General features: G+C 41.7%; 1 protein-coding gene across 2 annotated transcripts in view; it reads right to left on the reverse strand.

Moving 5' to 3' along the window:
* The window catches only part of LOC143983253 (lysozyme g-like), a 50,107-nt gene that overhangs the window by 20,570 nt on the left and 2,454 nt on the right, over positions 1-27,083 (reverse strand). The window contains exon 2 of one of the 2 annotated variants that reach the window (XM_077482724.1): positions 12,599-12,621. The exons of the other annotated variant lie outside the window; for it this stretch is intronic. Coding sequence (XP_077338850.1) covers positions 12,599-12,602 — 4 coding nt within the window. The 5' untranslated portion in view covers positions 12,603-12,621. The remainder of the gene's footprint in view (positions 1-12,598; positions 12,622-27,083) is intronic. 2 annotated transcript variants of the gene reach the window in all.

Consider the following 27,083-nt stretch of genomic DNA (forward strand, 5'->3'; position numbering starts at 1 on the left):
GAGCCCTGCACCACGAGGCCAGTTGGGGATCACTGATGTAAGGGGGGAGTGAATACGATAATGTAAGGGACACTGATATAAAGGGTTTCCTCCTTATATTAGTAACCCACCCCCCTTACCTTAGAGTATTCTTTCTACAGAAGGTGGTTCCCCCCCCCACGTTCTGAGTTCCTGGGGTCCCCCTTGATGATTGATCACTTACCATTATTAACTATATATATATTATATAAAATATATAAGCCCTATGTGATTTCATATCTATATATAATACTCTCTTCATCAAATATGCTTTAAAATGTATGGTTTTCCCTTTCATGAACAAGAAAATAATGACGTTATGCTGTTGGGGTGGTATAATAATGCTGTGAGGCTGGTATGAAATTTTTTCCAGAGCTGGTTTTTGAAAGCATGGCCGTCCACAAGGTTACTCAGGTGGCTGTGTACCATGCCCATATAGCCTAGAGAATGTACATCTTTTTACATTGCAATACATCTGTTGTTGCCATATTTTTATCTTGATGAAAACAGCCTATACAGTGACAGTATGAGATCAAACTATGGCCACAACAGATGTACTGCAATGTAAAAAGATGTACATTCTCTAGGCTATATGGGCATGCAACACAGCCGCCAGAGTAACTTCCAATACAAAGTGAAGATGAATTATCTGTTATATAACACATATGTATATCCAGTGGAAAGATTTTCATGAGATTGTCGAAAAGGGGCGGAGCATGAGTGGCCTTAAAATGATGCCCCCCCTTGGAAAAAGTTCTGCGGACGCCCATAGTCATACAATCAAAAGTGGACTATAATGATAAATTGAATTGACAATTGAATGATGACACAACATATCAGAAACTTCCAAGTAACTTGACTATGAGATACAAGAAAGAACTGGCTAGGATAATCCAGAAGGGGTCAGAAAAGGGCCTATTAAATAAAAAAGAAACAAAAAATATCTACAGCCCAATGTATGTAGAATACCAGTCATTTACACAGTACACAAGATAAACAAGAGCAAGGATAAACCCCCGGGTAGGCCCATAGTTAATGGGATCAACTCAGTGGGTGCCAGGATGGGGGAATATATTGATTAGTTCCTACAACCAGTAGTGAAGAAAACAAGGTCGTATCTGAGAGATACGAAACATCTCATTCAATTATTAAATGATATTACCTTACTGGATGTACCGGTATATTTGGCCACTGCAGATGTTGCATCCCTATATACAATTATAAACCATGAAGAGGCAATTCAAGCGATTAAATGGGCCCTTAGAAATTTGAGGGATTTAAAATGCATACAGAGGAGGTTTCTGTTGGACTGTTTGAGATACAGTCTAGATTCTAATTATTTCTGGTTTAATAATATTTATTTCAAACAAATATGCGGGATTGCAATGGGTGCTAAATATGCTCCCAGCATTGCTAACGTGTACATGGCAGAATGGGAAGAAGAGTCCTTCTATAACAATGTACCACATCAACTTACATTATTCAAAAGGTACATTGATGACATAATTTTAATCTGGTTAGGCAACAGAGAGAGTTTAATTGATTTTTGTTTTAATTTGAACACCAATGATAAAAACATCAAACTCACTTGGGAGATAAGTGAAGATAAAATTAATTTCCTGGACCTAGTAATTGAAAAAGAAGGAAACTTATTGACTACACAAACCTATTTCAAAACAGTAGACAGGAATAGTTATTTGCCCCTTGATAGCTGCCATTGTGACGGCCTCAAAATGTGAATTAAGAGAGCCGGTAACATTTTGGGGGCTCGTGTGTCGGGATTCGTTGTGTTACCAGTGAGAAGGAAGCGCGAGACAAGCCTGAGCCTGCTACAGAGCTACAAGGAGAGTCGTGAGTGTCGTCTGCCTTGTGAGTGCAAGTCTTTAGATTGCAACAGAGATGGCGTCTCCTCGTCGTGCGCTGATGTGGGATATCCAGAAACAAATTCATCTGCTTAATGAAGAACAGCTGCATAGCCTCGCTATTACGCTGGAAGATGAAAGAGACATGGACGTTCCATCAGTGACTGGTACCAACGAAATGGAACTTGTTGAATTTATTAAAGGCTACTTGAGAAGTGATCAGCTGGAAAAGTTGGAAGATCAAGGTATGTCTTACCTACTCATCATCCAAGACAAGATCAATGAACTAAAACTTAACAAGAAAAGTACACCAACTGTGGACATTGCAACCGCTGCAAAAAAAATAAGTAGTGGGACTGCAAGGACTGAACAGGTATCGGAGGTGGTGAGATTAACTGATGTTATTACTTTATTGCCACGTAGAGAATTTAAAATGCATGGTGGTGTAATTTCAGATCATGGTTCGGACATGAGTTACAGTAGAGTGTGCAGACAAATTGACGAGGGTCTAACAGAAAAATTCCCTGAATCTGAAATTATATGCACAGTGTTGAGAATAATCAAACCTGGTAATTTTAAATATATGTTGACTGACAAAGATGATCTTACTGTTGCTGAATTGAAAAGGTTTTTGAAGTCACATATGAGAGAACAAAGTGGTAATGAGTTATTTCAGGACCTTAGCAATGCTGCCCAGCAAGAAAGAGAAACAGCACAACAATTTGTTTACAGGCTAGTGGGGTTAAAACAAAAAGTTCTGTCTACATCACAACATGATAGGCAAGAGTTTAGCTATGACAAAAATCTGGTGCAAGGCATATTCCTTCATACACTCTATCAGGGACTAAATGAGAAAAATTCTAAAGTTAGACGAGATATCAAGCCTTACGTGTCTGATTTGACAGTAACGGATTACTTTATCATAGAGCAAGTCACCAGATCAGTTGATGAGGAAACAGAAAGGCAGAGACGCTTAAACAGTGCTTCTAAACATAAACCTATTACTGTTCATTCATCACAGACACCAGGGAATAGTGAAAAAGACACCTTGCAAAAGAGAGTTGAGGGAGATGTTAGAGCAAATCACACTGCATTAATGGAACTAACAACACAGGTCTCTGCTCTCACAAAGAACCTGGAAAAGATGATGAAGCTAAGTCCTATTGTTGGAAACCAAATGACTAAGCCACTAACCAATGTTCAAGTTCCAGATACAACTCACTGCAAGCCCAGGTGTGATGATTGCATTAAACGAGAGAGTCAGAACTGCTACCATTGTTTCTACTGTGGTTGGACAGGACACAGAGCGGTTGATTGCTTGAAGAAAAGAAGGGAGTCGGGAAACGACAGACGGTCACTGGGAAAGGGACAACCAGTGACCACCTCAAATGATCTGTCCCATGCTAAGGTAAACAGGGTATTCACCCACCGGTCAACTAGAACACTCTCAAAAGAGAATGGCTTCTCCAAACAACACGTAGCACAATTAATTGGAGGAAAATGCCTACTGTCATGTCGGATGAATGGTGTACCGGTTGACATGTTGATGGATACAGGAGCTCAGGTCAGCATTGTCGGGAAGGCATGGTTAGAAAAGTTTCTACCCAGCGTCTCCATTAGGCACATACAAGATTTACTTTGTGATGACAACTTATCCATTACAGCTGCAAATGGTTCTATCATTCCATTCATCGGATGGATTGAAGTCTGCCTGGAATTCGAAAGTAGTGGACATGGAAACATAGCCATTTATGTGCCAATGCTGGTGAGTGACTGCTGTAATGACAATCCAATTCTTGGGTTTAATGTTATCGAAGAATTGATCAGAGAAAACCGTGACCGACCAAACAGCACCCAAAACCTGACTATCTTGCTGAGTGAAGCGATGAAAGTAAGACAGAGTGTAGCGAATAACATTGTCAATGCTGTCAGTCAAGCAACTGACCCAGGAGAAATATTCGATAGTCATATGGTCAAAGTGGGGAAGAAGGGACTCCAGATTAAAGGAGGCGAGCTCTGTGAAGTCAAATGCAGAATTAGAGCGTGGCCGAAAGGAGGAATCATGTCATTTGAACCACTTCCCGAATATCCAGTTGAGGAAGGACTTGAACTATTTCCTTCAGTGGTAGATGTGCCAGATGGGTTCTCTAAACTGGTGAAGATACCTATACTGAACCGTGCTCAACATGACATCTACCTTCCACCCAGAACAGTATTGGGTACCATTTCTCCAGCAGCTGAGATTCTACCATTGTCTCCAAACAAAGACGATGGAAAGGGAATTGACCAGAAGAAAAGGGTGTTTCATGTAAACCAGTTGAATCAAGTGGACACTGGAAATCAGCTACCCACTAACAAATCTGTTAAGTGGCACCCACCTGTCAATTTGGAAGATCTCTCAGAAGAAGAACAGGAGATAGCGAGACAAATGTTATATGATGAATCAGATGTCTTTGCTCGAGATGAGGGAGACATAGGATGCATCCCTAACCTGAAACTGAGGATAAATCTGAAAGATGAAACTCCTGTCCAGAAACGCTACAATTCGATACCGAAACCCCTATACAAAGAAGTGAAAGAATATTTCCAAAACCTTCTTGACCGAGGTTGGGTAACAAAATCTTCTTCCGCATACTCATCACCAGTTGTTTGTGTTCGAAAGAAGGACAGTAGCCTACGACTATGTGTTGACTTTAGGGAGTTAAACCGAAAGACTATCCCAGATAGACATCCACTACCCAGAATACAAGATCTGCTGGATAGCTTAGGAGGATTTACGTGGTTCTCAATCCTGGACCAGGGTAGTGCGTATCATCAAGGCTTTGTGCATGAAGACTCCAGACATCTGACGGCTTTCAGCACCCCCTGGGGACTCCTGGAGTGGAACCGTATTCCATTTGGATTAACGAATGCCCCAGCAGCTTTTCAGAGATGCATGGAGAATGTATTAGAGGGCATCAGAGACAAATGTTGTTCTCCATACTTGGATGACGTACTTTGCTACTCCAAAACTTTTCAGGAGCATGTCAATGATATTAGGCAAGTGCTTAGTCGAATGCGTGAGCATGGTATCAAACTTAGACCGAAGAAGTGTGAACTCTTTAAACGACAGATTCGATACCTTGGACGAATGGTGTCAGAAGAAGGCATAAAAATTGACCCAAAAGATCTTGAAGTGGTATTACATTTGAAAAGGAAAGAACCAAAAACAGTGGGAGGAGTCAGATCTTTGTTAGGATTCCTGAGCTACTACAGGTCCTTCATTCAAGATTTCTCTCGACTTGCTAAACCACTGTATGAACTTTTGCAGAACACTGAGAAAGAATCTGCTACATCCATCCCCAAAAACAATCGGATGGAATCTATGAAGAAAAACGGGAACAAAGCACAAGTGCCATCTAAAACACTGATTCAATGGACACCCAAACATCAAGCTGTAGTATCCAGACTGGTGGACATGCTAACCAATCCACCAATTCTAGCATACCCTGATTTTGACTTACCCTTCGTCTTACACACTGATGCTTCCAATGAAGGCCTAGGTGCTGTACTATACCAACGACAAGGAGAAAAACTTTGTGTTATTGGGTTTGGCTCCAGAACATTGACACCAGCAGAGCGCAATTACCATCTTCACTCTGGTAAACTTGAGTTTTTAGCTCTCAAGTGGGCAGTCTGTGACAAATTCAGAGATTACTTGTACTAGGCTCCAACATTCACCGTTTACACAGACAACAACCCATTGACATATGTATTGAGTACTGCCAGACTGAATGCTGTGGGTCATCGCTGGGTTGGCGAGTTGGCTGATTTCCACTTCGATATCAAGTACAGGCCAGGTAAGCAGAATGCAGACGCAGATACACTGTCACGATTTCCGGTGGAACTCACGAAGAATCTGAGTGAGTACACAGAGCTTGTACCATCTGAGGTTGTGTCAGCTATGTGGCAAGGGAGCAAAGCTGTTAACGAAGAAGAGGCATTATGGGTGGCTTCATTGACTCTTCACTCAGAAAGTGATGTGGCCGAAGAATTGCTGAAAGGACAGACAATCTGCCCAATGACTCAGGAGAATATCAGAGCATTACAACAAGACGATACCAACATTAGAGAAGTGGTCTGGCTTAAGGAGAACGACTGGATTCCAAACCACAAAGAAAAGGAGAGTATGACCAGCAAAACAAGACGTTTGATACATGAATGGAATAAACTCAGAGTCGATGAAGGAATCCTCTACCGACACTCTGGAACTCGAAAACAGCTAGTTCTACCAGAAAAGTTAAAACCATTGGTCTTAAAAAATCTTCATGATGACATGGGTCACATTGGTACTGAGAAGGTAACCCACCTAGCACGTGAACGATTTTACTGGCCATTTATGCAAAAAGACATTGATGAATATGTGCTGAAGAAGTGCAGCTGCATCAAACGAAAGCGTCCAAATATCACCGAAAGAGCACCTATGGGTTCGATTACTACCAGTTCCCCTTTGGAGTTAGTATCCATTGATTATCTTCACTTGGAGAAAAGCAAAGGAGGATATGAGTATATACTTGTAATAGTTGACCATTTCACACGCTTTGCACAAGCGTATCCAACTAAGAACAAATCTGGAAAAACAGCGGCAGAAAAGATCTTTCAAGATTTCATACCACGTTTTGGCTATCCAGAGAAACTCCACCATGACCAAGGAAGAGAATTTGAAAACAACTTATTTCAGACATTGCAACGATTGGCAGGGATTTCTCATTCAAGAACTACTCCATACCATCCACAGGGTAACCCAGTGGAGAGACTGAACCGTACTTTGTTACAGATGCTTCGCACCTTAGAGGAAGAGAAAAAGTCAGATTGGAAAGAACATCTTCCACATATGGTTCATGCATATAATTGCACCAGGCATGAAGCCACAGGATACTCGCCATTCTTTCTATTGTATGGAAGATCTCCTCGTTTGCCAATTGACCTAATGCTCAACCTAAATTTGGAAAAGGAATCAGAAAGTCAACCAATATTTACTCAGAAATGGGCATCTAGAATGCAAGAAGCTTACAAAATCGCATCCGAGAATAGCAAAAAATCATCTGCTAAAGGGAAGAAGTACTATGACAAACAGATAAAAGGAGCACCTCTTCCACCGGGTGATCGGGTCTTAGTACGAAATCTCTCTGAAAGAGGAGGACCTGGTAAACTTCGTTCATACTGGGAAAAATCAGTACACAAAGTGGTAGAAAGAATCAAAGATGGGCCTGTGTACAAAATTCAGCCTGAAAGTGGTAAAAAGACTATTCGAGTACTGCATAGAAATCTTTTACTACCAGTAAATGACCTACCAATTGAAGGACACATTCCAAGAGTACCGATGAAACAAAGACAATCAAGTAACAGAAAGGATACCAGAATGGATGTGGACCAGGAGGAGGAATGTTCAGATGAAGAAAGATGGTATTATCCTTATATACCAGAGACTACAGAAAGTCATGATTGTGTTGTGTCTCAACCAAACTCTCAAAACGTACAGAAAATCCCATTAAGAGTTTCTGCTGAGGAGTTCTATCCTACAACTACCACACCCAATGTTGAACAAGAACAAAATGATGGAACAGTAGTTGGTGACCAAATCTGGGCTACAGACATGGTGGGACTAGACACTGCAGAATTACCCTCATTAAGTCAAGACTTACCTGTGAACCAAGATATGCAAATGGGAAATGATGTTGATGGAGAAGACTCAACTCCTGTCAGAAGATCTACCAGACAAGTTAAGCCTAAAGAGATCTTTACATATGACACACTAGGTCAGCCAAGATACATACCAAGTCAGATTCACACCATACAAACTCCTACAATGTTAGCTACTCCCATGACATGCCAGGTAGTTAACGTAGCTCCTTGGAGGCAACAAGTACCTATTTGGGTTACTTAAACCACTAAATAGTGTTCAGATACCAATTGAGTTTAATGTCGGGAGCCATTAACTGAAGGAGGGGAGAGTGTGACGGACTGGGGTTTATATGGTCACAAAACAGACTCCCCAAAGCAAAGTACATAGTCATTTTTTTTTTATATTTCTAAACATGTCCCTTCTATTCTATTAATAACCAGTAGATGGCAGAGAAGGTACACAAACAGAGTCTATATAAGGCCACACACCATGTGACTGGAAATTAAACTACTTCCAGCCATAAAGTCAGTGGTCATATCTCATGCTGTTTGTGTGATTCTTTGCAGGTATGTACTCTAAATTGTTCCTAATCTGTACTAACCTGTGATAGAAAGAATCCTAAACATCTTGAGCAGATGCAGAAAAAGTCTTAGCAGATTTTATGCTATAGTTTTGCTGTAATTAGAAGTTTAGAACAGCATGTGTCAGAAACAAGTGAAAAGTGCATAAGAACATGAAAATACTGCATTAGTCAGAACAAATGTCTATGATAAACACTAAACCTTTCTAAATAGGTATATTTAAACCTGATTTATTGAAAATGGCATAGATTTATAGAAGCACATGTTTTCTGTTATTTAATATAGAAAAAAACCTATTGTATGTAAAGCTTATGTATTGCATCATACAGACATGCAATGTGCACCATCTAGTGGTTAAAAAAAAGAGTACTACCATGAAAATATTTGTATTAAAGCAATGCATTGCCAGTATGATTATTGCACACTTAAAATGTACCAGAGAGATAAAGATAATTATCTATAACACTGAATAACAGGGATATATATGTTATTAAAATTTAGTAATGTTCATTGTTGTAACTACGTATTTAAATACTTTAGTTAAAATCGGTATTATATATATTGTTAATGGTTATAAACATGTGACTATAAAAATGTAAAAGATGTATTATTATGTAAAAATTAAACTACTTCCAGCCATAAAGTCAGTGGTCATATCTCATGCTGTTTGTGTGATAGTTTGCAGTCCACGCCAAGCTGATCACCTTATCTCATCGCGTCTACAATCATCGGCTCTCTTAATTCACATTTTGAGGCCGGTAACACCATCATAACACATGGCTAGAAAATATACCAAAAGGGCAGTAAAAAGTAATCAGACTGAGAAGGAATTGCTCCACTAAACAGAAATGATTGGAGCGAGGTTTGTACAAAAAGGATATCAGGCTGAATCCATTGTTCCATTTCTAAAGTCTTTCAGATTTTTGCAAATCAAAAGTCCGCTGCAGCCCACACACGATCGAATGGTCCGCCAGAATCGTTCCGTCGGACCTTTGATGTCGAAAAGTACGGTCGTGTGTACGCGGCATAAGAGAGAACTATGGAAGAGGCTGAGGGAGCATGTTCAGAACATTAAAAAAGGGTTTAAAAAGCATAGTCTGTCAAGACACTATGCAAAATATCAAAAAAGAGACCCTTCATCGCTGCAGGTGTGCGGAATAGAAAAGTATAAGCCCCACTGGAGGGGTGATAATAAAATTATTAGAATTAGCCAAGCTGAGTCCCGTTGGATACATGAATTATGCACTTTAACACCTCTGGGACATAACGTTGAATTTGATCTTAACTGCTTTATCTCTAATTATTAATTTAAATTATATTTATGGAGTTTAATAGTTTTAGGTCCTCTTTTTATAGTTATTACTCATTGTCCTTATAGATAGTGTATTTTTATTTACCACTATATGGCATTATGAGTCTGATTCTCTCGTATATATATATTATTTTTGGATTTTAATTTTAGGTTATCTTAGTCCTCTGGGTTTATGTAATTTTTCCCTGTTTGATCTTAAGAGAATATCATTTTATTTGTCTAGAGAGGTCATTTGGAGAACTTCCACTAGATGGCAATAGTGAAACTTGAAGGTTTTTTGCTGGTTATAATGCTTAAATTGAAGATTTTTTTGTCTGAGAAGTGCTAGATCACATGCTTCCAATAGATGTCAACAAAGCCTTTAAAGAGGAAGTAAACCCTGATGGGTTTACTTCCTCTTTTTTTCCCTGCAAAGGTAAAGCATAATGGACTACTATGCATCGCATAGTAGGTCATTATGTGTCACTTACCTGACACAGGAGCCAGCGAAGTCGCCGCTGATCCCTGTAGTCCGCCGCGTCCATCTTGCTGGTGGCGTCTCACAGCTCCGACCAATGACAGCGGCGAAGCCGCGATGACGTCACTCCCGCGCATGCGCACGGGAGTCGCGTCTCGCAGCTCCGACGCTGCCATTCGGCGAAGCCGCGATGACGTCACTCCCGCGCATGCGCACGGGAGTCGACAAATTAGGCAAATCCATTCTTGGACTTGCCGCATTTAGTGCGCCTGCGCGCCGCTGTCTACGGCGCATGCGCCGTAGACAGCGGTGCCCATTTTCGGGCAAATATCTCCTAAACCATATAGGTTTAGGAGATATTGTTTGGACCTACAGGTAAGCCTTAATCTAGGCTTACCTGTAGGTCAAAGTGGTTTGAAGGGGTTTACTTCCTCTTTAAGATATCTAATATGTAATTTTTTTTCTGACCACCAGATGACACCTAAAATGCTTAATATGTATAGTTATGAATTGATTTTAAATAAGGACAGATCGTTTTTAGAATTGTAATACCTGTTACAATATTCTTAGTACTATTTTATATTATGCCTGGATGATTACTAGTATTAATTGAAGCATACACTGTTAATTTACTGATGTCGCCATGACAGCGGTAGAGACTATATAAGCTTGCTGACACCTGACTCCTTGACCCTTTGATAAAGTCACATGAGCAGTGACGCAACGCGTCCAGGAGGAGCCAGGTGTCGTCGTCACTTCCGGTCGTGGCCGAGGCCGGAAGTATTTCGTTTGGATTCGCTATTTACCATTCTTAAATGTAAGTCTATGTATGTGTTGGAATAAATCTAAGTTTGAATTACTACACATTGGAGCCCCCATCCCTTCCTTATTACCCCATTTCTTTGGGATATTAACGTTGAGTCCGGAGATCGGAGGGCTGGACGGGACCCTGCTAAACTTGTTAACTCCTTCAAGACTGATCGTGTGAGGGGACCAGTTGCTGACCATAAGCTCTATTAGGCCTGGGGGGGGCATTACTAGAGGTGAGAGGCTGGGGGAAACAGGTGGCGCACCACAGATTGGACGGATCAGACATTGCCTGTTGGTCTGCACACACCGATCATTTGCTGCACTTGCACTCGGTTGTTGCACTTTATTTCACTTATGAACTATTACAAGGATTATTTGATTGTTTATGTAGAGACTACCCATCTTCAAACCTGGACAATTTATTATTATATTGTATTTTTTTTTTATAAATATTTGCACTTTTTGCATTAACTGCATATTTTGCATTTTCTGCACCTTTGGGAATATTTGCATTGTTTGTATTTTTTGCAATTTTTACATTGTTTTGCACTTTAAAGGATTTATGCACTAGAAGTTAGGTTATTGTTAATATTGCATTCATTGAAGTTCATCATAACACCTGCATGCACTTGAAATTTATATGAAGTTTATTTTTTGAGGTTCGCATTGAATATTTTATTTGCGGAGTTAGTGTTCATTAATATGATTTCTAGGGCTAGATAGCGCCAGTGAGAGAAGGAGAAGCAGCTGTCAGCTGGTTTATTGAAAGCCACACATGGAGATCCGGAATTGTAACTCCCCCCACCTATCATACACTCTGATCAGCACTCCCACTCCCACCACTGCCATTGGCTGAGAGCGCGGAGTGGGAGTCGGTTGGCTGCTGGTTTACTAGCATGCATGTCTGACAGACGCCATCCAAATGGCCAGCTTCTGCCAGACAGACATACACACTGGCAGAATGTTGGCTGGTATTTTTTTGTACCGGCAAATGTCTCCGTGTACGGGGCTTTACACTTTTTGTTAAAACAGTCAGTGTTCAAATCTAGTACAATTGATAAGATGATATCTACCTGCACAGTACAGACAGAATTAATTATGGCAAACACAGCTTCCCTGCCCCTCTAAAGACAAAAAGAACTATGCAGAATTTTCCTTGCTGGAATTTGGCTGCAACAGTGAAAATATCCTTAACACATCAGTCACACTTGGGCTATAAGGAGTTGTGAGCAGAACAGATACAATTCTCCCTGTGATTCCAAATCGCAGAAAAATGGACAACAGTTTTGGGTGCCATTCATCCTAAATCCAAAAATGTGGTCCCTGTGCTGCTTTGGCATAACAAATGTGCAAGGGCAACCCAGTCAAGTGAACGAGCAGAACATGCAGAAACACAAGTGAATCTCGCTTTTCAAATCGCTAGCAGGAACCGACGTTCCCCCTAAGCCATATGTGAATGAGGCCTGAACTGATTGATTGCTATGGATTACTGCACCTGTCACCTCACTGATTTTTACTCCTAACTATTGAATAAATCTGTCATTATAAATGGACTTTCTACAGTTGTCCATTACAAATGGTCATACAATTGAAGCACATCCACAAATGCCTAGTTGGGACACTCACGCCATTTAACTACCTATTTAACCGGATGTTAATGGATTTTCTGATCAAACCAAACTGCAAGCCTTTAGTTATTTAAAATAGCACAAAATAATTAGAATGATCATCTTGTTAGGGATATCAAATTCTGACAGCCTAACTAGTTTTAGGAAAGGATGTTCTTATTTCTATGTGTTGTCCATTGCCAGTTTGGCATCCCTGCTTTGGTATAACATTAGCTTTCTATAGTCTCCAAAGATAACATTTTGATAGTGACGATTGAATACTCACACATGATTGCTTTTCAAATTTTCCTAGTAACAGAAAACATAATGTTATCATTAAAATCAGTTAACAACAATTCTAGTTTTGTCATTTTAGAAAGTTTATAAAATTGTAATTATACAGAGAATGTAATCTAATAAAATACTTACACACTTTTTAAAAAAAATAACCGTATGCTCACCACTGCTGATAAATATGTTATTTAATCTACTCATATTAAAAAAAAAATCTTTTTTTTTTTTGCCATATTTCACACCACACATTTTTGGAAAATCTTGAACCAAGCAGCACTTGCTCCATTTAAAGTATAATTATAAACAATTATTCATGGTAGCGCTATAAGTAATGCTGGCCATACACTATAGGGAAAAATCATTCAAACTCATTTTCGAATAATGAACATTCGGTCATGAGAGTGATACATCATTCAATGGACATAAATGAATCCGTTTTTCTATTGTTTTGTCACATATTCCTAATGCAAACAGTTTGGGCGAGGAACACATTAACCTTTAAATTGATCATTCATTCGGCAGAATTTTCCAATCTGTTACTTTGATTTTTCAGCTCTAAAAAGTTAAAACCGATTTTTCTATTTGTGCCCATTAACTGGACAAAAAACAAATGAATGGTCCAAATGACAGATTTTCAAACAATTTTTCGGTTAGTGTATGGCCAGTATTAGACTACCCAAAGCATTAATCATGCAACAGCTAAAGTGTGCCATAATAAGCCCATGAACAGTGAATTATACAGGTGATACTTGAAATATTAAAATATCATGCAAAAGTTAAATTTATTTCACTAATGAAACTTAAAAGGTGAAACTAATATATGAGATAGTTCAAGCTGTGATTTGTCTTAATTGTGATTATGGCTTACAGCTCATGGAAACCCCAAATCCACAATCTCAGAAAATTATAATATTACATACAATCAATAAAACAAGGGTTGTAAATAGAATATTGAACCTCTGAAAAGTATAAGAATGCATATGTACTCAGTACTTGGTTTGGGCCCCTTATCAGCAATTACTGCCTCAATGCGGTGTGGCATGGAAGCTATCAGCCTGTGGCACTGCTGAGATGTTATGGAAGACCAGGATGCTTCAATAGCGGCCTTCAGCTCTTATGCATTGTTCGGTCTCATGTCTCATCTTTCTCTTGGCAATGCCCCATATATTCTCTATGGGGTTCAGGTCAGGCGAGTTTGCTGGCCAATCAAGCACATTAATCCCACGGTCATTGAACCAGGTTTTGGCAGTGTGGGTAGGTGCCAAGTCCTGCTGGGAAGTTAGGTCAACATCCCCATAGAGCTCATCTACAGAAAGAAGCATGAAGTGCTCCAAAATCTCCTGGTAGACGGCTGCGTTGACCCTGGACTTAATGAAGCCCAGTGGGCCAACACCAGCAGATGACATGGCTCCCCAATTCAACACAGACTGTGGAAACTTCACACTGGACTTCAAGCATCTTACAGTTTGTGCCTCTCCAGTCTTCCTCCATACTCTGGGCCCATGGTTTCCAAATGAGATGCAAAATTTGCTCTCATCAGAAAAGAGGACTTTGGACCACTGAGCAACAGACCAGGTCTGTTTTTCTTTAGCCCAGGTAAGACGCTTCTGACATTGTTCTTCAGAAGTGGCTTGACAAGAGGAATACGGAATTTGAAGCCCATGTTCAGGATCCATCTGTGTGTGGTGGCTCTTGATGCACTGACTCCAGTCTCAATCCACTCCTTGTGAAAGTCCAACACTTTTGAATGGCATTTTTTTGACAATCCACACCAGGCTGCGGTCATCCCTGCTGCTTGTGCACCTTTTTCTTCCACATAACTTTCTATTAATGTGCGTTGATACAGCACTTTGGGAACATCCCATTTCTTTTGCAATTACCTTTTGAGGCCTTCCCTCCTTATAGAGGGTGTCAATGAAGGGTTTTCTGCACACCTTTGAGACCATTTAAAGGCTCAGGAACCCTTTGCAGGTGTTATGGCTTAATTAGCTGATTAGAGTGGGACACTGAGCCTAGAATATTGCACCTTTTCACAATATTCAAAACATAACGCCTTACTGTTGATCCAGGGGTTCCCTATAACCAGTGGTGTCTCCAGCTTTCATATTTAGGGGGGGGGGGGGGGCAGAGACAAAAGTAGAGGGGCCAACTATAAAATGCAATTCTATGCCCATACCTACATATTTCAAGAATAAAATAAATTTAAAAAAATATTTGAAAGTTCAAGTATTGTTGATAAGAAATATGCAAAGAATTACAGGTGATATTGACATTTGCCTTGTTCCTTATATGTACTTTTTGTAGCTAAAAGGGCGCTGGCTTATTGTTTTTGTAACTTTCTTAAGTTCCGACCAAAGTCTAAAGCAATACTTAAAGAACTAGCAGATGTTACCATAATAGTAAACCTTGTAAAGGCACTCTGGATTTGGCAATAAAGCTGACAATGCACCATGAGTCACCAGTGTGCCTTAGCCAATGGCAGGTTGCCAAATGCTGCTATAAAGTAACTGCATACAGGTTTACTGGTGTGATTTTGCTGTGGAACTCCTTGCTGGAAGGGTTCCATTACCCCTTTGTACTGGTACATCTGTAATAAATCTGTCTTCTAATCAACATGACTGGAGTTGACTGATCAGTAAGAGAATGGAATTTTACTGACATCATGGTCCTTTCGAGCCGGACGCAAGGATTAGGTGGTGGATCGAATGGTTCCGTCCAAAATATCAGTGAGTATCAGACTCCCTGCCGAGACCTAGGTCCTCCCACTCAAGTTAAGTGGTAAAAAGAGGCTGGTCGGCTCCGGATCCACACCTAAACTCTGCTATACTGGACTTATTCGATCCAGTCCTCCGAGTCTGTGAAAGGTAAGACAGATCTTCTCTTTTCTCTTCTACTTTGGGTTTTTCAATTTATTGAGTATGCCGGAACTGTGGTTGTCTGTATAAGATCGAGGTGACACAGGGGCCAAAGACAGAGGCACTTAGGGACGTTGCCTATGGTAAATAGACGTAGCCCGCTGTCCAGGACAGATGACAAAAAGATTTGTTGAAGTGTATACCAAACGTCAGAGGTTGATTGCTTGACAATCTAAAAGCGCTAAAAGTAGCTAAGTGATCTAGAAAGATCGCAAAACTAATTTTCTTCTGAGTGTTTAGTCTTCTTTTGCGTGTTTAACTTTACTGCAGAGAGGGGTTTTCTTTCCTTGTATTCTTATTGTTATAGTCTGGTGGTTTAAGTTAATAAAAGGCTCCGCTTGGAGTATGTCTGCTAAGGCAGTTATATGATCTGTCTGGCTTTAAACTTGTGGTTAAAAAAAACTCACTCACCCCCCCCCCCCCCCACAGACATCTAAGTGCACTTCCTCTTTTGTGTGTGTGTATATATATGTATATTTCCTGTTTGGGAAGTTTAGACTTTGTTTGCTGTCTTATATACATTTTGGCATGGTTCGAGAGAATTACCAGTCTTGTATTCTAATAAAAAAAAAAAAAATGCCAAGCCCAATTGCCCCTAGTGGACAAAGAGGATGATCTCATTTGATACCCAGAGAGACCACCTCCTTATAATGGTCCTTCCCCTCAGGTGCAGGCCACTGCCCAGAGTACCATTCTCCCTGTGACATCCACCCCTTTCAGAGGAACTGCCTCTGAACAAAACCCGACCCCATTTCCCCAATCTCCGCAGATGACAGTCAGCTCCATGCGATGAGCAGATCTATATTAGAGACGTTGACTGATGGTCCCGGGGATGGGGAGTTCCAGAGGGAACTAAGAGACCAGAAAATCAGTAGATTATAGCGAGGAGGATGCTGAAGGGTATCCCCTAATAGAAGTTCCAAACCCTAGAGGTGAACAAAATAGTTAGCCCCTAACTATGACTGTTTTTTAGACCATGGACTGAGAGTGATGTGCAGAAGGCTACCGACCATATTAAACATCCTAAGTTTGGGACCACAGAATTAATTTAAAATATGGAAGGTCTCAGGAACAGTTATAGGCTAAACGGGGTCAAAGTGGAAAGGGTCTTAAGGAGGTTTCTAGGATCAAATTGGGCATCAGTAAAAGGAAATTGGGACCCCTGTGTAGCCCCAGTGCCCCCTCAACATAAGAGGGGAACCACTGGCCAATGATTGCCAAGATTTGACAGACAGATTGACTGCCTTCTATCAGAGATGCAATCTCCAATGGATACAATGAACTGACTGGCAAAAGATCAATATGACTGTACAGGAAGACAAGGAAAGTGTCAGTGATTATCTGAATAAATATGGTAGAAGTTTTTAAAGTGTTCTCCAGGCTCCCCGAAGCTGAAAATATGAATAGTCCATATCAGCAACAGCTAAAGATAGCTTTTGTTAATGGATTAAAACAGGAACATAAGGATTGCATTGTTAAAAACATGGTTACTTACCGAACTGCATCAGTTTTAGATGCTTTGCAATATGCTAAGCATTCTGAGAAGTATTTGAAAGTGATGAAAAAATAAATAAAAAAATGTGAAAGTAAAGTTTTTGTGCAAGGTGATGAAGGAAATACCCCCTTAAGAAGGAAGCAGAGGAGGATATAGCCCCTGTAATAGACAAACTTTTACAAACAGGGGTGATCATTCCGTGTCCTGATAGCCCCCGCAATACTCCTCTTTTCCTGTTAAGCAGGTTCTAGACATCCTAGTGGAATCTCCCTCAGAGGAAGTTTGTAGGACTGACACAATGGCCCTGTTGTATTTCCTCTATGACCAATGGCATATGGTAAATATGGCCAAAATCCTTATTTAGGTATGATGCAGTATTGACACATGGAATAACTCATGTGTCAAACAGGGGGATGACTGAGATGTTAAATAAGATATGTACAGCCTATGGCTTCACAAACTACTAAAAAAACCTTTTTGTTCTCAATGCATTATATGTGCAAGATACAATGCGCAGAGAGGCATAAGACCACGGAAAGGGAAGTTCCCCACACTGCAATATCCATTCCAACACATTTGCATGGATTTTATTGAATTAGACAAATGTGAAAGGAAGAAATATTGTTTGGTAATCATTTATGCATTGACCAAATGGGTAGAGATATTCCCCACAGGAAGTGCTGGCGCCTTAACAGTATCCAAAGCTTTACTAAAAGATATCATTCCACGATTTGGGATACCAGAGAAGATTTATAGTGATAATGGTCCACATTTTGTAAATCAGACCATAAAACATCTAACAGAAGTGATGGGTATAGTAGTAAAGAATCACTGTGCATATCACCCTCAGTTAGCAGGGCTCGTAGAAAGACATAATGTGATACTAAAGAGCAAGCTAAAAAAGGCTATGGAAGAGACAGGGAAACATTTGGATGTACTGTCTCTCACTAGTTATTTTAAGCATGTACATCATCCCCACTAAAGAGGGGCTGAGTCCATTTGAAATGATGTATGGTAGAATACCTTTATTACTAAATTGATCCAACACAGAGGAAGTGGAGAGAACCTCAGCAGAATACATGCCAAGATCATTAAAATAGAAATAAATTAACCAAGTGTGTTCCATTCCAGAAGGAGAGCCCATAGGAGAAGATAAAGTACAAATCGAAGACTGGGTCCTCATCAAGGTGATCAAAAAGAAGCATTGGCACTCCCCTAAGTGGGACGGGCCTTATCAAGTACTCCTTACTACTCCAACCGCAGTAAGAATTGCTAAAAGGACTACCTGGATTCACCAATCCCACTGTAAAAAGGTAAACACAGGCAGAGTATGGACAGCAAGACTGAAGGAGGGGGAAAATCCAATTACAAAGGGAGGCAGATAAAAGGTCTGCTTGTCTCAACCTTGGTGAAGAAAAGGCCCTATTTAGGCCCCCCTCACTTTAGATAGGATGGTAGGGATTTTGTTCCTCGTGGGAGCATTAGTGACTCTAGGAGAGGCCTCTATACAGGGAGGTAGGAAAAACAGGAGGAAAGTGGAACCAGTGAATTGGGAAGAGACAGGAAGAGCATTGAACCTCACCTTTGTTGAAGGAACCACCAGTACTATACAGGTGGATTTCTGCCAGTTGACAGATTGTGGAGATAAGGTAGAAGCAAGTAAGCTGACCTTGTCAGACAAATACGTGTGCTACCTGGCTGGAACTACCAGGTGTACTACTTGGGATTCAGTCATGTAGATAACTGCAGCCCAGGATTGGGGATATGAGTAGAGGTCGACCGATATATCGGCCGGCCGATATATCAGCCGATATTTGCCGTTTTTTAAATAATCGGCATCGGCCGATTCTGCTGATAAAAAGCCGATTCTACAGCGGGACTTTGAAATGACTTCTGTAAGAAGTCAGTGTGAGTTTCCTGAGTCGTCATAGCAACACTTTCCTCCTCTCTGGGCAGACTGCCAAGAAAAGAACTAAATGATACAATGTTTACACTGAATGAATGAAATCATCTCTGTGTAGAAGTTCTCAGTTTAACCATTTAAATACTTTTCTTACACTTGTTGCTTACAAGTAAAAATCCTGTATTTTCTGCCAGAAAATCACTTAGACCCCCAAAAATTATATATATTTTTTTTTAGCAGAGATCCTAGGGAATAAAATAGCGGTTGTTGCAATATTTTATGTCACACGGCATTTGCACAGAGGTCTTTCAAATGCATTTTTTTGGGAAAAAAATACACCATTTAAAAAATAAAAATAAAATAAAAACAGTAAAGTTAGTCCATTTTTATTTTTTTGTCCAAAAGTTTTGACTACCCGTTTTTATTTAATATATAGTTTTTTTGTTTTTTTTTTAATCTAGATCATACATACAAGTAAACTGATTGGAGGTTTGTTTTGTTTAATAAATGTTTAAGTGTAAGAAATTTTCTGTATCACTAATGAAGGCTGCTTTTACACTGGAGCGGGGAGGCGTTGATGGTAAAACGCAAGTTTTAGCGGCGCTTTACCATCATTTTAGCGGTGCTATTTGGCTGCTAGTGGGGCACATATAACCCAGCTAGCGGCCAAGGAAGAGGTTAAATGCGCCCATGAAGCACCGCTTTGGCAGTGGTGCCCATTCATATCAATGGGCAGGAGTGGTGGAGGAGCGGTATACACCACTCCAAACGTGCTGCTTGGAGGACTTTTTTTTTTAAGATCCTGCCAGCGCATCGCCTCAGTGTGAAAGCACTCTGTCTTTCACACAGACTGCAGGGGAGCCATTTTGCAGGCACTTTACAGGCGCTATTTGTAGCCCAAAAGCGCCTTAAAAAACGCCCCAGTGGGAAAGGTGTGTTAGATCAAGGGGGATTAAAAATAAATAAATAAAATAAAATAAAATCGGCCTAACATATCGGCCCAAAAAAAATCGGCATTATATATCGGCTATCGGCCACCATGATTTCTAAATATCGGCATCGGCATCGGCCAGAGAAAAACCCATATCGGTCGACCTCTAGATATGAGATCCCAGCAGCAGGAGATTTAAAGAATAGGTTAACCGTAACTAAAGCAGCCCACTCTCCCTGTACAGAACCAAAGAATTGCAATACAATATTGATTTCCTTAAAGAACCCCAAACTAGAAGATCAGAGGTTATACCATGTAGGAGTTTGGATATTGGGAACTGACCCTTTGGGAAAATTCTTCCTTGAAGTCAAACCAAATAATGAGACAGACAAGAAGAAAGAATTAGCTAATGAGGACTGACTTACACCCTTAAAAAAAGAGAACTGCTTGGTCTGTGCAGGGGCTAGACCCCAGCTAGCTACAGTGCATTTTCCCTTAAATACCAATACAGATCAAGATGATTTAGGGTCTATACTGAAGCTGTATAAAAAAAAACATACAACTACACACCGACCAGACTGGCTAAAATTTTTCCCTCTTCCTCACCTAATTGTTGGAGGAACTGCGGTGACAGAGGTACATTACTGCATATCTGGTGGAGCTGCCCCTACATACAACCATTCTGGAAAAAAATTAAAAACCTAATACACCAGATTTGTAAAATAACTTTCCCGCTCTCTCCCACTGACTTACTACTAGGTCTATCTGTCCTCTCGTGGCCGCACCACCTGCACGCCTTACTGACCCACATCCTTATCGCCGCCCGACTAGCTATTGCAAAAAGTTGGAAATCTGTTCATTCCCCGACCCTGAAACAAGTCCTCATACTGCTGAATACCCATTTTGTATTAGAATACGCCTTTGCTAAAGCTAACCTCACAACCGATAAGTTCCTGTATGCCTGGAAACTTTGGATAGCAGACCCCAGGAGTAGCCCATTGCACTGAACATCCTGGGTATCATATCCATTTTATATCTCTTTCTAAAGCTTGATGTTACCCATAATCAAGAATATACCCAAAGTACCTATACTGAACCTACCCGTATATTTTTCTCTTGTCTGATTTTTCTCCCTCATTCAGTTTTTGCCTATACTATGTCCGCAAATCAAACTATGGTTATACCTGTTTTCATATTTTTATATTTGTACTCTTATATGTCCTCACTCATCCCTTTTGCAAACCTCCCCTTCCTTCAAAACCGAGTATCCTGCTAGAATTTTGATATGTTACTGTGTTATACACCATATCTGCATACCTGTATCTGTATGTACCCTACCTGTTTGACAAGTTTACTGCCAGGGTATGCCCGTTTGGCTATGTATCTTTTTGCTGATTTTTCTTTTCATCTCATAATAAAAATTTACAGTTAAAAAAAAAAAAAAAAAAAACATACAAACCTGTTACCAACACTTCCTGCCACACATTAAGTTTGTTGTTTCCCAGAGTTCAGAGACCTCAAATACCCACTGCTGTCACGGCATACCCTGGCAACTTTACTTGTTTTGTACTTCCGGGAGCTGAGAGTGGCACAGATTTGGGGTTTTACCGAATGACTACTGCATGGAGAGGATTAACAAAATTGTAAGGGGAGAGGGTGATGAGGGTTGAGACACCCAGAGGGCGGACATCTGGTGGTTATGCGGATATAAGAGGCACAGAGCGAGACTCCCAGCCAATTCCCGAGGGGATTGTGCCCTGGTACAGCTGGCAATGCCTCTACGCTTACTGTCAGAGTCCCCTTGGAAGAAGGGTCACCAGAGGAGCAGAAGGGACACCTCTTCTGCAGGGTCTTTTGACCCCCAGATCTACATGGATGAGATTGGGGTTCCACGTGGAGTGCCGAGCGAGTTTAAGGCTAGGAACTAAGTGGCAGCTGGATTTGAGTCTCTTCTCTGGTGGGTGACAGTAAACAAAAATGTTGACTGGATTCATTATGTATACTATAACCAACAAAGGTTTGCAAACTACACCAGGGATGCAGTTAAGGGATTGGCAGAGCAATTAGCCCCTACCTCTCTGATGGCATGGCAGAATAGGATGGCATTAGATGTGGTCCTAGCAGAAAGAGGAGGGGTCTGTAAAATGTTTGGCGGTATGTGTTGCACCTTTATTCCTAACAATACAGCTCCTGGAGGAACCGTGACTAAAGCCCTCGAAGGATTGACAGTTTTATCGAATGAATTAGCAGAAAACTTGGGTATTAATGATCCATTCAGAAATTGGCTTGAAGGTTGGGAAATGGACTGGACTTGCCACCTCATGTTTGATCTCTATTGCCGTGACTTCAGCCATCTTTGTCACTTGTGGATGTTGTTGTATTCCCTGTATTCGAGGACTCTCTCAAAGATTAATTGAGACAGCCATGACCAGGATAATGTATTACGCAGTTCCGCAAGGAGAAGATATCTATGATGATGTGAGTACTCCTCTCTGAAGTAAGGTCTGAAAACCCAGTTGTGGAACGGACCTGCACTGAAGTAATAAATTGAGGAAGCAAATCTAGATATCAGAGGAGGGAATGATAAGAAATATGCAAAGAATTACAGGTGATATCGACATTTGCCTTGTTCCTTATATGTACTTTTTGTAGCTAAAAGGGCGTTGGCTTATTGTTTATGCAACTTTCTTAAGTTCTGACCAAAGCCTAAAGCAATACTTAAAGAACTAGCAGATGTAATAGGAAACCTTGTAAAGGCAATCTAGATTAGGCAATAAAGCTGACAATGCACCATGAGCCACCAGTGTGCCTTAGCCAATGGCAGGTTGCCAAATGCTGCTATAAAGTAACTGCATAAAGGTTTACTGGTGTGATTTTGCTGTGGAACTCCTTGCTGGAAGGGTTCCATTACCCCTTTGTACTGGTACATCTGTAATAAATCTGTCTTCTAATCAACATGACCGGAGTTGACTGATCAGTAAGAGAATGGAATTTTACTGACAATGCCCATAACTATATATTTCAAGAATAAAATAAATTAAAAAAAATATTTGAAAGTTCAAGTATTGTACTTTCAAATTTCAGTACAAACAAATGGCCGCTGCCCTCACCTATAACTGGCCTTTGCAGCAAGGAGCACATGGAAGGGCAACGCATGCAAATAAAAACCAAAGACATCTCCAGATCACAAACAAACCCAAGGATATACAGAGGAAAAAAACAAGCTTGACTTATCACCAGCCCACAGACAACTTACTGACCAGCCTGCTAACCAATTCAATTATTCTGTCCAACAGTGTTTGCTAAAAAACAGGGGTTTCGTCAGCATACATGTGCAAATGCATGCATAAGCTACAGAGCCCCATCAAGGCACCCCATTTTCTGTGGTCTAAATTTTGAGAGCCTCCACAGAGGCTTCCAACCAGTAATAAGCTTAAGCCACAGACAATTCACAAAGTGCACACCACTCTGGATATCACTGTTTCAGCTCTGCCCCTCCGCAAAAACCCGCTGTCAGCTGATGTCATAGAGCTAGTCCAGGCTCTGCCGGGATCATGACCAGTGGTTCAGGTGACAATAAAACCATGGCTCAAATTCCTACTTTTTTGCCCCCTTGCTGCAAATGTAAATGAGCCCTTACATTGGTGGCATATACATTTATCAGATTAGTAAAAAAAAAAAGAAAACAACCTTTATGATAACATAAGGAGGGAGAGGGAATGTTTACATTACTTATATTGAGATTGATTGTGACACCACACCAGCAATGTTTGGACACATTCACACTAGTGGTTAGGGGGCTGTAAAATACTTCAATTGAGCCACATTTTTACCACCAACCGCTACCCTTTTAGCTGCATAGGCAGCTGCTGGAGGTGTACACATGCTGTAGTCTTGATGTTTTATGTCATGGTAAGAACCTTTGGCTTTTGGCAGGTGCTACCAACCCATTCAAGTGAATAGGGCTGCTCTGCAATGCACAGTTGAGGTGTACTAGCGTGGGGTTCAAGGAGATAAAGTAGGCAGGGAGGAGGTGATACAACCCCTTCTCACCACCTGCTTAATGTTTCCTAAAGAGCAATTTAAATGTTGATTGCTCTTCAGAGGGCAAAACCAGTGTGCAGGAGCCAAAAGGGTTAAAGATGGAGCTGGCAGAGACAGTAAAGGGACAGAACACACAGATCTCATGAATTCTTTTCTCCCTATCACAGAAGTCTCTGTAATAAACATGATTTTTGCTGATATAAATCAATGTATGAGGTGTGTGCGTGTTCTGTCTTCTGATGCTGAGCATCTAACAGCCTGGTAATTACAATATACATAACTTATAAGAGCATGTTTTCCCCTTGTCCTGTCCCCCTATGGAGAACACTGCCTGCACTAAACCACACACCTATCACTCTGCAAGCTGCCAGCTACACAAACTTCTTCTCACCTCCTTAAAGAGGAAGTAAACCCTGATGGGTTTACTTCCTCTTTTTTTCCCTGCAAAGGTAAAGCATAATGGACTACTATGCATCGCATAGTAGCTCATTATGTGTCACTTACCTGACACAGGAGCCAGCGAAGTCGCCGCTGTCCCCTGTAGTCCGCCGCATCCATGTTGCTTGTGGCGTCTCGCAGCTCCGACGAATCACAGCGGCGCAACCGCGATGACGTCACTCCCGCGCATGCGCACGGGAGTCGCGCCTCGCAGCTCCGCCGCTGTCATACGGCGAAGCCGCGATGACGTCACTCCCGCGCATGCGCACGGGAGTCGACAAATTTGGCAAATCCATTCTTGGATTTGCCGCATTTAGTGCGCCTGCGCGCCGCTGTCTACGGCGCATGCGCCGTAGACAGCGGTGCCCATTTTCGGGCAAATATCTCCTAAACCATATAGGTTTAGGAGATATTGCTTGGACCTACAGGTAAGCCTTAATCTAGGCTTACGTATAGGTCCAAGTTGTTTGGAAGGGTTTACTTCCTCTTTAAAGTATACATAAAAAGAGACTCACATGGGAGTTATAAAGCTGAGGGGTCTGGCTTCTTATTCCTCTGGAGCTGCCTGAAATCAAAACAAGGCGGCAGGGGAAGTGGGAGGGGTTGTAGCAGAAGCACAGCATGATTGGATAAAACTGAGCATGTGCTTCGAGGATCCCTCCCTCCTTATGCTGCAAGGGGCACATGAATGAGATCCTCTAGCCCTGCCCCTGGGATTCTGTTTGCCATCTCTGGACACACAGGGGCAGGCTGAGGGGCGGGAGTGTCACTGGTAGCAGCAGACCCCATTAGTGCCTCCTGTCAGCGCTGAATGCAGTCTGCCTTCCACCATGGCTCTGAGCTGAGAGCATCTCTCTCATGGAACAGCTCAGAGCCCGAGAGTCATCATTGATGTCTCTCTCTCCCCTCCTTCCTCTCTCGCACTGAATGATACACAGCTGATCCGTTCCTTCTCCCCCTTCTGCCGCTGTCTTGTCGAATACTGTCCCCCATCAGATAGTGTGCAGTACAGAGGACAAGGAGACGCCAAAAGTCTCCGAAGATGAACGGCGCCAGTCCAGGTTCAAGCCCCACCATCCAAGTGGACAAAGAGTTAGAATGAAAAATTGCAGAGCGAAGTGAGGGAGTGCCCGAAGTGTGGCAAGCGGCCCTCTTACTAAGTGCTGTTTAACATCATCTACCGTATGTCCACTTACATGGTGGGTCTTGAACCTGGACTCAGGGCAGAAGGTACTATTAAGTGCACAGGCGCCGTTCATCTACAAAGAACTTTTGGTGTCTCCTTGTTCTCTGTTCTGTGCAAGCGCTGCGCCTGCGCAGTACGGGGCGGACACTATCCAATGGGGGGACACTTCTCTGGAGAACACCGGCTCTGACGTCACTGGTTGCTAGACACGAGGCGGTTATAGCAACCAGTGGCCAGGAGTAGGCTCAGGAGGTGGAGGCGGAGCTGGAGCCAGAAACACAGCGGCTCAGTCCATACATTTTTTTCTACATTCCCAGTGTCCATTTTTTTAGTTGGGGGGCACAGTTTAATGGGGGGCTATGCCCCCCCCCCAGTGACACCAGTGCCTATCACAGCAGCAGGATGTTTCCCTCTTTAGGTCAATAATGCACTCTTCCTCCTATTAGAGACAAAAATAATCACGCTTAGTGCTCTCTGTATAATGCTATATTAAACTGTACAGCAATATTGTACTCACATAAAATGAGTGGCATAGAGATTTGTGACAGGATCATACAGCAACCAGGCATAAGTTCTAGTAAATAAGCCTACAAGATGGGGCTTCGTCAGAGGTTGGCGTGTGCAGGTGCCATCACCCTCTATTTATAAAGCCTTCAGGCTGCATTCACACTGACTTGCAGACATCCCAACCTGCAAAAACGAATTTCAGGGAGGTGGCGCCACACACAGATTTAACACAACTAGAGGATGATCAAATGAAATGGAATACGTTTACAGAGGTTTACTTCTTCTGAGAGATATTATAGGAACACTAACCACCATGACCACTTCAGTTATTTGAAGTGTTCATGGTGGTAGGAGTCAGTATGCGCAGTGTTTCTGCTTAGAACAGATGGGGCGCTGAAAGAGAGAGAGAGGGGGGCTCAGAGAGAGGGTGATGGACAGAGGACAGGCTGAGAGAGGGTGGTTGAGAGGGGGTTAAGAGAGAAGTAGGGCTGAGAGAGAGAAGTAAGGCTGAGAGAGAGAAGTAGGGCTGAGAGAGAGAAGTAGGGCTGAGAGAGAGAAGTAGGGCTGAGAGAGAGAAGTAGGGCTGAGAGAGAGGAGAGTGACTGACAGAGAGATGGGGGGCTGAGAGAGAGAGAGAGAGAGAGAAAGAGAGAGAGAGAGAGCAGGCTGAGAGAGAGAGAGAGCAGGCTGAGAGAGGGTGGTTGGGGGAGAGAGGGTGGTTGAGAGGGGGCTAAGAGAGAGAGAAGTAGGGCTGAGAGAGAGGAGGGGGACTGACAGAGAGATGGGGGGTTGGCACAGTATATTCCACTGGTAAGCCGTATTAAACCCAAAATCAAAAATGTATTATATTGCAGCTTAGTAATCATTAGATGTGGTGGCTGCATTAGTTGTTTTTTTTTGTTTTTTTTTAAGGCTTTTTCACCTGGTGATGTGGTCAGTATAATACCTCCTGTATTAGTGAGACACAACTCTGGATGAAAGAGAAATGGGGGGCACATTTTGAGCAGCAGCATTGTCAATCTGGAGGGAGGGGAGTGATAGATGGACTAGCAGATTTA

Source organism: Lithobates pipiens, unplaced genomic scaffold (genome assembly GCF_037356315.1).
Source record: "Lithobates pipiens isolate NorthernLeopardFrog02 unplaced genomic scaffold, aLitPip1_a1.2 Scaffold_16, whole genome shotgun sequence".
NCBI classification, from domain to species: domain Eukaryota; kingdom Metazoa; phylum Chordata; class Amphibia; order Anura; family Ranidae; genus Lithobates; species Lithobates pipiens.